General features: G+C 32.8%; 1 protein-coding gene across 20 annotated transcripts in view; it reads right to left on the bottom strand.

Annotated features, from left to right (window-relative positions):
- LOC129256800 (dynein axonemal heavy chain 3-like) overlaps positions 1 to 15,182 on the bottom strand; it is a 101,979-nt gene that overhangs the window by 9,168 nt on the left and 77,629 nt on the right. For 6 of the 20 annotated variants that reach the window (XM_054894969.2, XM_054894973.2, XM_054894972.2 and 3 more), the window contains 9 exons: positions 14,519 to 14,644; positions 13,910 to 14,087; positions 11,275 to 12,054; positions 9,380 to 9,456; positions 8,721 to 9,014; positions 8,251 to 8,388; positions 5,930 to 6,190; positions 5,035 to 5,127; positions 3,737 to 3,778 (listed from right to left, as the gene is read on the bottom strand). In XM_054894969.2, the coding sequence (XP_054750944.2) occupies positions 3,737 to 3,778; positions 5,035 to 5,127; positions 5,930 to 6,190; positions 8,251 to 8,388; positions 8,721 to 9,014; positions 9,380 to 9,456; positions 11,275 to 12,054; positions 13,910 to 14,087; positions 14,519 to 14,644 (1,989 nt within the window). Of the gene's footprint in view, positions 1 to 3,736; positions 3,779 to 4,467; positions 4,477 to 5,034; positions 5,128 to 5,929; positions 6,191 to 8,250; positions 8,389 to 8,720; positions 9,015 to 9,379; positions 9,457 to 11,274; positions 12,055 to 13,909; positions 14,088 to 14,518; positions 14,645 to 15,182 lie in introns of all 20 variants that reach the window. The other 14 variants (XM_054894978.2, XM_054894980.2, XM_054894981.2 and 11 more) reach the window with 8 other exon arrangements.

The raw sequence follows: 15,182 nt of genomic DNA, 5'->3' as shown, positions 1-15,182 counted from the left end.
AGAGAGTGATATAGAAGTGCAAGTCACAGCAATAAAAAAGGGGGAAAAATATTAGTAAATGTTAATGTACTATAATCTCAAATATCAACATACTTCAGCTCTCCCCCTTAATAACTTCTGTCAGGGCAAACATTCACCAATCATCAGAATAATTTTGCAGTTATTGTGTTGCACTTCACTCATGTGAAGTTAACGTGAACAAACTATCACTTTGAGACCACAGAAACTGCACTGCAAAAGCCAGGGCAATCATACTACTGTTAAACTTGGACGCGTTATTTCAAATCTAGATGGCCCTCTTTATATAAGGCTTCTTGCAACATGGTAACAAACATACATGTATTGCAGCATGGAAATTAGCATTTATTTGGGGCAGTTGCTTTACATTGTTTGAATTACAAATTTTAAAAAATCTTGGAATATCGAAAATAAAGGGGAAGTTCACCCTGACAAAAAGTTTATTGTAAAAATAGCAGAATGAAAATATTGCCGAAGGTTTGAGAAAAATTCATCAAATAATTAAAGTTATTAGAATTTCAATTATTTGATTTGTGACGTCATATGCGAGCAGCATTCCTACATAGCGAATGGTAAAAAATCAATGAAATGTCATTTTCTCAAAAAATCGAAAATGGTTTTCACTGTACCTTTTGTATATCAATAGACAAATCATTTCACACCCGATCATGAATAAAAAACAAAATTAAGTCATCAGGAACCATACAAAATTTGAAATTCATGCATTTTATATTACATAACACATGGGGCAGCTGCTCGTTTATGATGTCACAAATCCAAAACTTTGAACTCTAATAACTTTCTTACTCTTTAACGGATTTTCCTCAAACCTTCACCAATATTACTTACTATTTTTTCTGCTATTTTTACAACAAAGTTTTCTTCAGGGTGAACTTCCCCTTTAATTATTTTCACTTAAATCCAGATTGATTATGGGCTCAAGTCAATTCTATAGAAGGCAATCATTAGTCAAAGATTAACAAAGGTTCATTAGTGATTAGACATGAATGTCTAACATGTATCTTTGATTGTTATGAATTTGTTTCATAGAATTGTATTTCAAATTTCAGTCTGAATCCTAACAAATCCTTCTTTTGTATGACTTAATTTCTTGAAATATGAGTATATAAGAGAGCTGGTGGTACTCATTATTCAATCTAATATACTTCTTTATTATAAGTTGAGGTACTGAGAAATCAAGTACTAGCCATGACAAAATGGAGGGAATGATTGGATTATCTTGGTGCAATAATACAATTCTGAAGCTGAATAGATGGTAACTGCTCTTCCTAACAATAACATAAAGCATTATCATATTACTTGATACAGGTACTACAAATACTATTCATGACCGTAGAATATCTAAATCAGTTAATGCACCTAAAGCAACAAATGAAATATGATTCATGGAAATTAATAAGTTTATCAGATTGACCAACAATTGATATAGCATATGGCCACAAAATGATCTGGGAATATATCATTTTTATCTACATTACATAAATGAAGGTTCATTCAATATAGTTGATTTTAGATGCATGAAAATATATTTTATATAGTGGAACATATAAATATACACAACAAAAAAAGTAAGTCCCCCTTTGAACAAACATCAATAATTTCCGAACCAATGCGAGTTTTTGATATATTTTTACATGAGCGTGTAGGTAATTTTATAAGCTACCCTCTGAGTAAATGTTATGGACGTATTTTACGTCATGCTTCAGTGAGCACCGTCAGAAGGCAAAAATGTCACTTTTCAAAAGTCACAAGCCAAAAATCATGACTTTGATTCAATTTTATTGGAACTGATTCCACATTCTCATCATGAAAAACAGTCAGAAGGCTTGTAAAAGGTACTTTCTAAAAGACGATACAATTTTTTGGCTAAATTTCACGGTTGAATAAACACAAGTCCAAATTTGCTATAATTGGATTTTTTACACATTTTCATCAATAAAAATGATAGAATATGATGACAGTTATTTTTGGGAAGAGTATCTTCAACAATATTCATCGTTTCACGGTTCAATGAACATTTATTGAAAACAAAAAATAAGATTTTCAAATATCATAGGCAAGTATTGTTTCATTTCGGTAACTGGAAATGATCTTTTCTCAACTTTTTCGTTATGTTCATGACCAATTAACATGCTTCAATGATTAAAAGGCGTTTAATTAAACATTCACGCTTGAATGAACATGTGGAATGTGATTAGCTCTTTTTTACGTTATTGGAAAAAATGCAATTTGTAACTATGGATATCTGTCACAAACCTCCTTGCATAGTTCATTTGATTTGCTTTTTATGAAAATCCCGATGTTTAATGCATCAGCGAGCACACAATATTCGAAAAGTATGCAAATGAGAAGAAAGTTCAAGGCCTTGGCCCCACTCTGTGCCGTATTGAATTGTTATTTTGGTGTGCGCGCCTTTTGGATAGTGTTACTCTGAAGCCATGTGCGAAGTTTCATGAAATAACTGTTGGCAGAAGTAACAAAAACCGTCCATGAAACAAACCCCTTATTTCATATTTGTTAAAATTTTGACTTCCTCTCTCATAGACTTGTGTACATTATGGGTGCATATGTTTAAGAATAAGTAACCCCTTATTCAATATGGTGGAACTTTTTTTCAAGGCTGTCTTTAGCAATGTCATTTGGCAGTAATGTTTATCAACCTATGGGCAGAATTCTGTGCAAAAATGAAATCGATTTGTTTATTTACGGATGAGTGAGCACGCATCAAATTGGGAAAATGGGTATTTTCAATGTCACAGACTCATTTTAAAGGGTAATAAGGTGAATATTGGGGGCAAATTCGGTTTCAAATGTGAATTTAATTGCTGTTGTTTTTATCATCCATCATTTCTATCACCACACACTTTCCGAACTTTTAACATTTTCATGGTTGAGCGAGCACATTCGAAAACTTAGGAATGAATACTCTTTATACTGCATAAATGTATTATTTTCCTAACAATTTCTCATGATCAGTTTAATTTATGGACAAATCAGTGGTGGATCCAGAATTTAAAAATGGGGGAGGGGCCTATAATCGGGGGAGCCACCAACATTTTCAAATTCTAATATGACCTAACAAGTTGTAGAGGATACTACCAAAAACCCCTATGATGATACGTCACAATACAGGGGCCGCGGAACGGTTTTCAAAGTGTGGGGGAGGGGCTGAGCCAAAAGTGTGGGGGGGGGGGCTGACCATGCAAAAAATCACAATCGTATGGTCATTTTTACATTTTTGTACATGCTTTTGGAAAAAAGTGGGCCCCCACCCCGCTTCCGCGGCCCCTGCGATATTGTGCTCACTCAACCATGAACATACGATATCAAGAATTGTGTGTGGAGTGGCTAAATGATGGATAGTAAAACAGCATTAATACCATAAAATTCACCTAAAAACAACTTTTGCCCAACTTTGTATTTGCACAATCTGAAAAACGACTCTTGTGACTTTCAAAAATGGTCATTTTTAATTCAATCTTTAATTACTCATGCATGACTCAACCGATCAATCTCATTTTTCCCCAGGAGTTGCTTAATGAGTGTAGAAAACCTCCTACGAAATATCATATCTCAAAATAACTCCGTTCAAAAGTTACAGCAATTTGATTTAGGGGGGACTTACTTTTTTTGTTGTGTATATGTATAGTCAAGAAGCACAGGGATGGTGATGGGAATATTGTATTAACAAACTCACTTTCTTCTTTGACTTTCTTTTTTTATTTTGTACCACAGACATCTGAAAAGAAATGTCCTTCCTAAGATTAGTTAGTGTCTTACTATACAAGTGAATAAACGTGTAAACTACGAACATTTATTCTTCAAACTGAGCAATATGTAATCTATCATTACCTTACTCCATTACATAAATAGTTGTGTATTATAAAAGAACTATCAAGTACAAATCCTGAAGGCACACTTCTGATAATCAAGTTAATCAATTTACATGTATGTTTAACTGCAACTCATTATATAGTAGAAAAAGTATAATTTAGATTTTTATCATGCACATGCTAGAAAAAATCATCACACAGCAAACTAGGTCACAAATATGTGGTAATATCATTTCAAATCAGCAAGATAGTTTTTCTCTTTGTCTTGAAAAGAATAAACAGAGTAGATGAATAAATATTCTATACACAACATATTATCTAACATTCGGCTGCTAAAGACAAGAAAATGTTGTTCCTTTAAGTTTTTAGAAGAAAAATTAAATTCAATAAAGTATCTTCATTCATCGGAAATAATGAATTATGAAAGATATGACACATCTGCTGATTTCAAAATGTATGCTACCACATTGAAAAATGGGAGAATATGATTTTAACAGGCAGTTTGCCTGTATTAATTGCAGAGCAATGTTATGCAACAATTTCTTGTTTTGTTAAATAGGAGGAAAAGAAAGTTGCAGAAATCATGAATATATACCTCTCCAGACTGCAGAAATATTTTAAAGCATTTAAAGCAAAATGAAGAAAAACATGGAAAATGCAAAACAATTAAATATTTATTCAAAATTATGATGTTCAATCAAACTTAAGTGTATCAATTAAATCTTTACACAGCTATAAGGAGATTCCATCATAAAATTAAATATATATGCATAAAGTCTTTCTTAGATTATAGGTACTTTACCATCCTTTTAAAGCTCAAAAACAAAACAAAAACCCTAAAACTCCCAAAACATTTCATCTCATAATAAAGGTAGCAACTGAGTCCTTTGCATTTATAAATATTATATACATGTATGGTAACAGCAAATTCATAAGACTTTTTGATCTAAATGCAATATATTTAATTCAACAATGCTCTTGTATTTACCATCATTTTAAAATATCAAATCTATTTCATGTAAAATATGATAGAATGTCATGACTTTAGATCAATGAATTATCAATTTTGGGGCATTTTTTTTTTATAACTGATTGATATCTCTTTTGACAAGAATGTTATAGTTTGCAACACTGGATTGGAATATTATGGATAATAACATACCTGCCGTGGCAGTGTCAATAGAATTCCATCAAAGAGTTGTTGAGTTTCTTTCTGATCCTTGGTAATATCTGCATTCTCATGAAGCCCAAACACCTGGAAATATCATTTGATGTGATAACATAAGAATAGACTTAACAAATTTACATGTATGTTGTGCTTTTCATTTGTTGTAATTGTTATCTCTAAAATTGTATTTTGCTTTTTTATCCCTTGCCTCTTTATATTTCTAAATATTGTTTCATTATGTTAAATTATGATTTTTTTCTTGGATGCAAATAAAAGACCATATGGGCCAATCAATTAAATACATCATCTACATACATGTACATTTCATGTAAAAATAATTTTAGCTTATGCATGATTCTATAACAATTACTTTCCACAGACAAATAGAATGGTCAGTCTTTTCTGATGGATTATCAGACATTTATGACTTCAACTATTCAACAAATAAAAAAAATCAACAAAACAAAAATGTTTTGAAAAAAATTGTTTATAAACTTATTTGATATATTTTCACTCAAACTGATATTTCTAGAAATTTCTTGCTCGTAACTACTACTTCTACTGCTACTTACTAATTCTAATAGTACTTCTACTACAGTATTACTACCATCCTAATTTCAGATAATATCATAACTATCACTATCAGCATCATCATTATTATCACCACCATCATTTCACCATCACCATCAACATCACTGTAACCATCAAAATCACAATCACTATCATCATCACCATCAACACCACCATCACCACCACCATCACAATCACCATAATCATCATAACTGCCACCAAGAAAATCATCATTATCATTATCATCATCGCAATCATCACCATTACCATCATCATCACCACCAATCGCTTTATATTAATGTTGGAGATGTATCTGTACCTCTGGATGTGGTATAAGGGGAAGACTCTTCATATAATCTGTGTATGATTCATGAGGCCCTGAAGGAGGACAGCAATAGTTGCCACTCTCTGAGAAGCTGTATCCTTCTTCTATAATGATCTGATCATTGTAGAAGATTGCTAGAAGACTGATCAACAGACGTCGATCATGATAGTCGGTAACTCTACCACCGTAGTTACACTCCCCAGTCAAATATGTCAAGGCTTCTAATGGGATTACATCGTAGTCATTTAAAAACATCTGTATAAAGATATTAAATCATTTTGTACGGTTGACTATGATCTATCTGATTGTAATTAGTGAGCACAAAGATTATATGTGGACATAAACACATGAAATTGACTTGAATTGAATTGAAAATAAGGTTTAAGGTTCTATTCTTTTATGATTTGATATTTATTGATGATTTGATTCATTGGTAATTTATTATTCTTACACATCAACAGGCATTTACCATTCATTTTATAATAATGAATTTCCCTTTTTAATTGAAAAAAAGGCATTGTGACATAATTCCCTTTAAATAATTTCATTTCAATATTTCTTATGCTACCGAAATCTTCAAATAATAAAACAAGGCAAACGCCAAGCGTTGTCTCGCCTGCATATTGCAGTCATGAAGAGACTGCATGTCAAATCTGAAGGGTAACATTTAAGAAACTTTGACAGCTTTTCTATTGTACCATTGGCAAATTTGTGTGAATATTATAAATGGTGCCAAGAACTATAGCTCATTAAATAAATAACAGTTTTTAAAGAATAAACAAGTAAAATACAAAATCTGGTTCAGGTATAGAGAGTACTGAGTTCTGAAGTAAAATGTTAGTGTTAAAAAGTATAAAATTATAAAGTTCATGTCACTAGAGGAACAAAGTAGTGTGAAAGTTCATTGACCTTTGACCTTAATCAAATTCAACTCACATTCGAACCTGACCTGCACCTTCAAGAGATGGACCTCTGTTACGAGTTTGGCGATCCCACCTCGAAGCTATAGAAAGTTATTGTGTGTACAAAATAGCACAGTGCCAGTCATGGAAAGTTCATTGACCTTTGACCTTAATCAAATTCAACTCACATTTGAACTTGACCTGCACCTTCAAGAGATGGACCTCTTGTATGAATTTGGCAATCCTACCTCAAAGATATAAAAAGTTATTATGTGTACAACACAGCACAGTGCCAGTCATGGAAAGTTCATTGACCTTTGACCTTAATCAAATTCAACTCACATTCGAACTTGACCTGCACCTTTGAAAGATGGACCTCTTGTATGAATTTGGCAATCCTACCTCAAAGATATAAAAAGTTATTGTGTGTACAGCACAGCACAGTGCCAGGCATGGAAAGTTCATTGACCTTTGACCTTATTCAAATTTGGCTCACATTTGAACTTGACCTGCACCTTCAAGAGATGGACCTCTGTTATGAATATGGCGATCTCACCTCGAAGCTATAGAAAGTTATTGTGTGTACAACACAGCACAGTGCCAGTCATGGAAAGTTCATTGACCTTTGACCTTATTCACATTCAACTAATATTCGAACTTGACCTGTGCCTTCAGGAGATGGACCTCTGGTATGAATTTGGCGATCCCAACTCGAAGCTATAGAAAGTTATTGTGTGTACAACACAGCACAGTGCCAGTCATGGAAAGTTCTTTGACCTTTGACCTTATTCACATTTCGACTCATATTCGAACTTGACCTGTGCCTTCAGGAGATGGACCTCTGGTATGAATTTGGTGATCCCACCTCGAAGATATAGAAAGTTATTATGTGTACAACATAGCACAGTGCCAGTCATGGAAAGTTCATTGACCTTTGACCTTTGACCTTATTCAACTTTGACTCATATACGAACTTGACCTGTGCCTTCAGGAGATGGACCTCTGGTATGAATTAGGTGATCCCACCTCGAAGCTATAGAAAGTTATTGGGTGTACAACACAATTGTTGACGACGACGACGCCGACGCCGGAAATAGTGATACCTATGTCTCGCTCCGCTACGCAGGCGAGACAAAAATCAAATAAGTTTTTATGAATTTTCACATAAACCAAAACGCAAATTATCAAAGAATCTAAAATCTATCACTTTTCATGAATTATTAATAAATTCAAAACACTGTTCCTCCATTTTTTATTTAAATTACTTGAAAAACCGTATTTAATCTTCTATAACAGTTTTAAGATCTTTATTTCTTTTTATATTTTATGATATTTTTCTTTTATTTAAATGTTCATTGATTAATATAAGAGTTAAGTGTAGAAGGAATCATGATTACTGAGGAGTTGGCTTACCTGCTGTTGTCTAACGCTAATGCGCAAATCTGATTCATTGAATTCATAAGGTGTATTCCACCCAAGAGGTCCAAATTGTCTTCTCTCTTGTACCAGAGCATGGAAGAAACACAGACTGAACAAAAGCTTCTTCCATAACTGTCAAAACAAGATGTTCAATATCTCAATTTTACTGACATTTTATATACATTCACTTTTTAGTTAATTTCCTTTTCTTTGTTTCCTATACCTCTTCTGTAGATTTCTTTTAAAAATAAGTTAATTTGTTTATTAACAAACTCATTCTTCCACAGCATTAAGGTAGATATAGAAGAAAATATGAATATCCTGACAAATGCGACAAAAACTCACTAAGATATTCTCAAAATAGAATAATAGAAACAAAGTGCTTAGCGGAACTGTAAAAACCATATATTCATCACAATCTAATGTACATTTTTCTAAAGAATTAAAAAGGGATTGATATTTACATCTGGTTTTGAGCAACCATTGAAGAACTCTGGATCTGATATAGGATCATTGAGGTATGATCTAAGTAGATTAGCCCTTAGACCCTTAGGAGGTTCATTAGTCATCTTAATTCCATTCTGAAGGATAGAGACAGGGAATGATGGAGTTGGGTAACTTGTCAACCATAGACGGAATGAAGGACGAGTTTTCTCACTGTCAGTGATCAATTCCTCACAGATCTTTTCTAAGGTTGGTAACCAAGACAATGCCAAGTGACAGTTCTGAAGCACCACCCACGTGCCATTCTCTACAGCCTGTAATGGTCAAAATAAAAATACAGAAACTAATTAGGCCTGACTCAAGCCGGTCAATGGTGAAATTTCCTCCAGACCCATTGATCAATCAAATTTAAAAAAATACCTTAGACATCCACAGAGTTACATGTATATACAGAATTATAATAAAGATTATATTCCTATATCTGATGTATAAACATGTGTAATTCAGCCTTGAAATGAAAGAACTCTTTTATATATATGTATATTATAAATCACTTTACATGAATGAATAAATTCAAAGCAATTCAATTCTAAATGAATGCATGCATACATAGATAAATACATGAACAAATTTCTAGATGAAACAAACGAACAAATGAATGAATTAAGGTAAATCTTACCTCATTAATCATCTTAGCAGCAATAGGACCTTGTCCTTGTCCTAATGATACAGTCTGCATTCCATTACCTCCCATATCTAAATAGAAAATAAGAATCATATCATCTTATACAAAGAAAGCATTCAAAGTATTTGTACTGAACATTCCTTGAATCCCTTTACATATTTATCCCTTTTTAGTGCATTCTTCTTTCTTTCTATCATTTTGGTTTGCATTTCTTCTTCCTTTCTATCATTTTGGTTTGATTTATAGATTTTATGTTCATCTTTTAGTTGAATTATGCATTCCAACTTGGTCGGGTTAATATAATCATAGACATATCTTTCAATTATCAAATCCAATACCATAATGAAAAAGATGAAAAAATATTAGGAAAGGAAAGACTCATCATATGTTGAAATGTTTATGAATCAAAGGGAGTTATATATAATATAACAGGCTTCTGCACTCTGGTAGTAAAACACACATCAAATGCAAGTTATCATTCCTTTTTAAACATTGTTAGTTACCCCAACAAACTTCTGGAAAACCAAATTGTAAATAAGAAAGAGCAAGAATGTATACTTTTAGTAAAAATATGTACAAACAGGCTTGAATACCATGCAATTAGTTTCCCCCGAAAACAAACAAGAGTTATTATGGTTCACTATGGATAAACAAAACATGATGATCAACACTAGATTATAAGAGCATTAATATCAGTAAAGATGCAATATCTAGGGTTAGTTCTCTGTTTATTTGTTCTCATTACATGCAATGACATGCACTTGAAATCCTGCCAAAAGAATGGGCTCAAATAAACAAATAATAAACTGCTTTCTGCTAGAAATATAGCTGCAAAATAATTTGCAGTGTTGCTGTGAAACATGAATAAATCACAGAAAGAAGCAAAGTGAAATAAAATGTCAACTTGAATGTCTGATCATCAAGAGGATACAAAACCTGCCATGAAGAATTATGCATTATGTGAAATACACAAATGATGAAAAATAGACTAGAAATATCTGCATTAGATGAAAAGATAGGTAAGATTACCAAAAATAGGCTTTCAAAATGTGAAACAATTCATGAGTTCCATCTTAAAATCACACCTCATATCTTGAATAGGTTTTCAATTCTTCAGGGTTTACAAAACATTTTGTTTTAATCCAAGTAAATGATCATCAAAGAATAGAAAACCAAATGATGAAAATATAGTTCATTATACTTTATGGTTCATATTTAATTGAAGAAAATAATCAAGCTTTGAAAAACTAAAACAGATTTCACTATTACAGCAAACAGCATGGGAGCTGAAAATCAAATGAATATTTGTATTTTGTACAAATATATTTTCTCATTATACATCATTTCAAGACTGTATATGGTTGCTTTTAGAAAATACCTTTATAACTATGATGATAATGGGAAAGAAAATAAATGCTAGTTAATGCATATGGGCTTAGAATTACAACTTTATACTGGAAGATGGGAAGAATAGGGTATGTTTGCATAATCACCAGTAAAAATCACTACCAAGACAGGTGAAACTATGAGAATGTTTGTTTCTTTAAAAAACAAATTGGTTTCTTAATATTTGATTAAAAAACATTTTCTTAATTCATCAATTCTCGCTTTATAACAAGATATTAAGGTAATTGGAGATAAAATAATTATATGAGAGAAATAAGTGACATGCAAATGCATAATATGCTCAGGAAACATAATAAACTCAATGAAAAAGGAATTATGAACAATTATCTCAATACAATTGCTTTGCAGGGTGATATGGCTCAAAAGTGTTCCAGAAATTCAAAAGGGATAGAGCCTATGGAAGAAAAGAGCAAAATGACTGAAGAAACACATGAGGTAAATAGAATGAAGGTAAATGAGTGGAAGGGTTGTGCGAGACATACTACTGAGAGATCGGACGAGAGATGATCGGAAGATCTTGGATTTTCTTCTATGACGATCTCTGTCCGCAAGGTACTCTAGTCCAGCTGCTTCTACAGGATCATCCTCTGTATTTGCCATCTCTTCCTCCATTAGATCATCTCCACCCGCAGAGAGGCGGCCTGGTTCATCATCCTTACTCAAAGGTTTGAGGTCAGGTGGGTTTGGGGAAGGGGTACCATGCAGGGGGGTATTTGGGGAAGGAGTAGAGTGCCGGGATGATGGGGTGATGTTTGAGGGTGCGGTGCTTTGGTGGGGTGCGTGCACTGGATTTGGGGTACTTGGTAAGGGAGAATCAAGAATTTGTTCAGCCTCAGAGTCATAAGTACTGTCTACTTCAGGAATAGCTGACAGGACACGTCTAGCAGGGAGGATATCAACCAGATCATCTTCTACAAGCTCAAAGGTTTCATTCTGGGAATCACCATGAAGGTTAGAAGGGTGCAAATGATCTTTTTTGGCATTGTTAGAGTGAGATACATGGAGCAGCTGATTTTGATATGTCAGCGCATGCTCTAGATTCTCTGTACTACCACTGAGCTGCTGCGATGTTTGAAGAAGTAAAGTAGATGTATCGCTTTCCTCTGTCATCACTTCACTAACTTCATCACCTTCATTCATTGATTCAAGAAGTGTAGCAGCATCTGGTGTCTTCCTCTGAGCAAGCAGCTCAAGACTGCTTGTTGTACGACTCATGTTAGATTTGATTGACATTGAGTCTTGCTTTGGCGGCTTCAGGAAACCTGTTTATAATACATATTTATCATCACACATAGTTTATATCATGAATATCTGCATGCACTAAATACACACATAGAAATCATACACAAATTATCTTTATAGTCATTTACGAAACAGCCCCAATCTTTTGATATTTTGTGATTCAGTGAATTCAATTTTAAAATCGAGTCACTCAAAATGGTTACACATGTGCATGTATTAAGCTGCTTGGCATATTTTTCATATCTCTCAAGTTTGAATATAACACTCAATGGTAAAAAGATTTCCTCTTATCCTTGTCCATTTACAATGGAACTTATCATCAAAACATTAATGAATCCTCCAATTACACTTTATAAATTACTTAAATTCTCAGCTTTATCCTATCAAGCCATCCTTCAACATTCCAATTGAACTGATATAAGATCAACTGTTAATATTTTAGTTAAAGCATGCACCAGGAAAAAAATTCATGCCCCAAAAATATAAACATGCACACATCACACAGAGATACCTAGCTTAATACCTAGTACAAAAAAAATCAGTATTGTGACATTGCTTGTAAGTAAAACATACAGATATCAAATAAGTTTAATTAAGGCTACCAATTAAAGACTAATCATCATTCTATACATTAGTAGGCACGAGTCATGGATTCCAGAATCTGTCCAATTTTATTTAGACTGATTTTGATAAACTTTTCCCATTCCAGTATTCTGATGAAAGAAGTGATAATTGCATGATTCATGCTGAGAGGTCAATGATTAAAGTTCTTTTTACTTTAGATGTCTCACAATATTGACATTCTAATTCAAACCTTATATCAAGATTAAAATCAAAATTAAACTAAACTATGAAAGCAAGACTGGCATGTCCCATTCTCTGGTTTTGCTGTTCATTGGACAGTTTTTTCTATACTATTGGCTTACTCTATTATTTGAAGGTTTTATAATTTTCCTGTTCTATAATGAACCTTGATTGTACTTCAATTATGTAGGGCTCTAATTTAAAGTAATTAATATATTTAAGAAACTACCCTGGGTAATATAAGAGAATATATGAAATAAATATTTCTTAATTTTCTTGTCCTACTCCGTCGGTGCCATCTTCAGTGAATAATGGATGCGATTATTTGAAGAACGCTTTCTCACTGCAGTGGGCAAGAGCGATCTCCATGTCCTTATACTGTTGATCATGATTTGTGCGGCGGCAAATACAGGAAAATTTGAATAGGTCTACATTCATACATCAAATATTCAATCAAGTTGAAGCAATTTTTAATTATGCAAACTATGTTTTTTATACCTCTTATCAGTCAAATTTTTCCTAAGTCAAAGAGATTTCTGTGGTCTGAAAGTTACATGTATTGCTCGTGTATAATATAGCAGGTTCCTTTGCCAGAGATATGGGTGTGAGGAGTTGCAACATGCTATTCTTGCTTCCGCATTCACTGAGTATGGTTCAGAGAATAAGTTCGTTCAATATCTATGATAAAGTTAAAGAAACTAATTTGGGGGTATCTTGAAAATCCATGATTGTTTTGTTTCTTATTACATTCAATTTTGATAAGAATACTGATTTCTGACCAGTGAGGACATTTTTTGACATGACTCGGCCTTATACATTAGTCTTGTGCATCTACTAAATTCTGGTTTGTGAAGAAAAATCTACTGTGTTTAATGGGTGTCTACTGTGAAAAGATATTACAAAGATATGGTAATGTTGTTTATGAAAATTAAATACTGAGGTAATATTGCAATTTATTTCTTATGTCAAGATAAAAAATTCATTCATATTATGGAAAAAAATGTTTTGATACAAGACTGAAGTCAAAGCTTTAACTGTGTTGCCCAGGGTAATGATTACCTGAGTTCTTACCTTTTTCTACTGCAAACTTCATTAGAACATTCATTGGATCAGCACCAGGGGAAAGCACAAAGATGAGAGGAGTGAAGTAAGATGAATCAACATAGCTCTTAGCAAGGTCAAAGGTTGGAGGCTCAATGTAAGCTTGACCCATAGCCTTGATTATGAAGTTTTGGACGGCTGGTACCACCTGGTTATGAAAATTATCAAAGAGCAACATATATGATTAATTACTGTCAAATGGCATTAATGGAATATAGATTTTACATATCTGATCATCTTTCAAAATATTGATTACATTATTTTCATGATGTGATCCATAACTCTATTGACACTATCTTAATATTTCAAATAAAGATCATTTCATTTGTTCATCATTGCCCAATATAATCAATTAGTTCCTATTATCAGAATATATCATCCTTGATGTTGGAGAAGAGTTGATGTAACAGTGTGATAACAGATTTTGTACCTAAGATTAATTCTACATATAAAGATAATCCTTCATTATTATGACATATTGTAAGTAATCTTTATCATTTCAAAGGACTTGACAAGACCAAGTGAGAAAATAACATATTCCTTGATTAGGTTACATGAGCAATATGAGAATAGACTTACCTTATCTGGCCTTATCATACGCAGAACGATAAGTTTCTCAATGTCGTTAAGAGAGAGTTCCCAAGGCTCTGGTATCTTATCAGTGTGGGGAGAAGGTGAGTCATACAACTTCTTCCAGTCAGAGATCTGCACAAACAAAATACAGAATATTAACATCAAGTATAAAACAAATCCTGTGAGTATATTTTATTTTTGTTATGTGTTATCTAAGATCATTCATAAAACCAATTAAATTATCAGTACACCATGTATAAAATTGAATTAAACTGGTGAGATGAATAGACAAGGAAGTACATACTGTAATTGCATCTTCTATACTTGAAAATCAATGATCAAACTGCAATAATCATTTTAAATGTTACTGACTTAGCAGGGCTTTTGTATCATTAAAAAAATATATATATTTTACATATTCATATAATCATGTTAGACAAAGGGGAATATTGGACAAACAAAGAAATTTAATTGAACAAAACTGATTTAGAATTCAATAGGAATGACCTATAAAAAGTCAATGAGACTGATGATACATGTATGATCATACAATATTCTTACTTGTGCCTATCAGGACATACAGTTACATAGATAAAAACTATATTTACCCAAGCTAATATACATTGCATATTTCTTTAGTAATGCAAACACATTGAACATGATTACAGTA

Source organism: Lytechinus pictus, chromosome 3 (assembly GCF_037042905.1).
Source record: "Lytechinus pictus isolate F3 Inbred chromosome 3, Lp3.0, whole genome shotgun sequence".
NCBI lineage: Eukaryota > Metazoa > Echinodermata > Echinoidea > Temnopleuroida > Toxopneustidae > Lytechinus > Lytechinus pictus.
The sequence above is the reverse complement of the archived record's forward strand: the minus strand, read 5'-3'. Positions and strand labels throughout refer to the sequence as shown.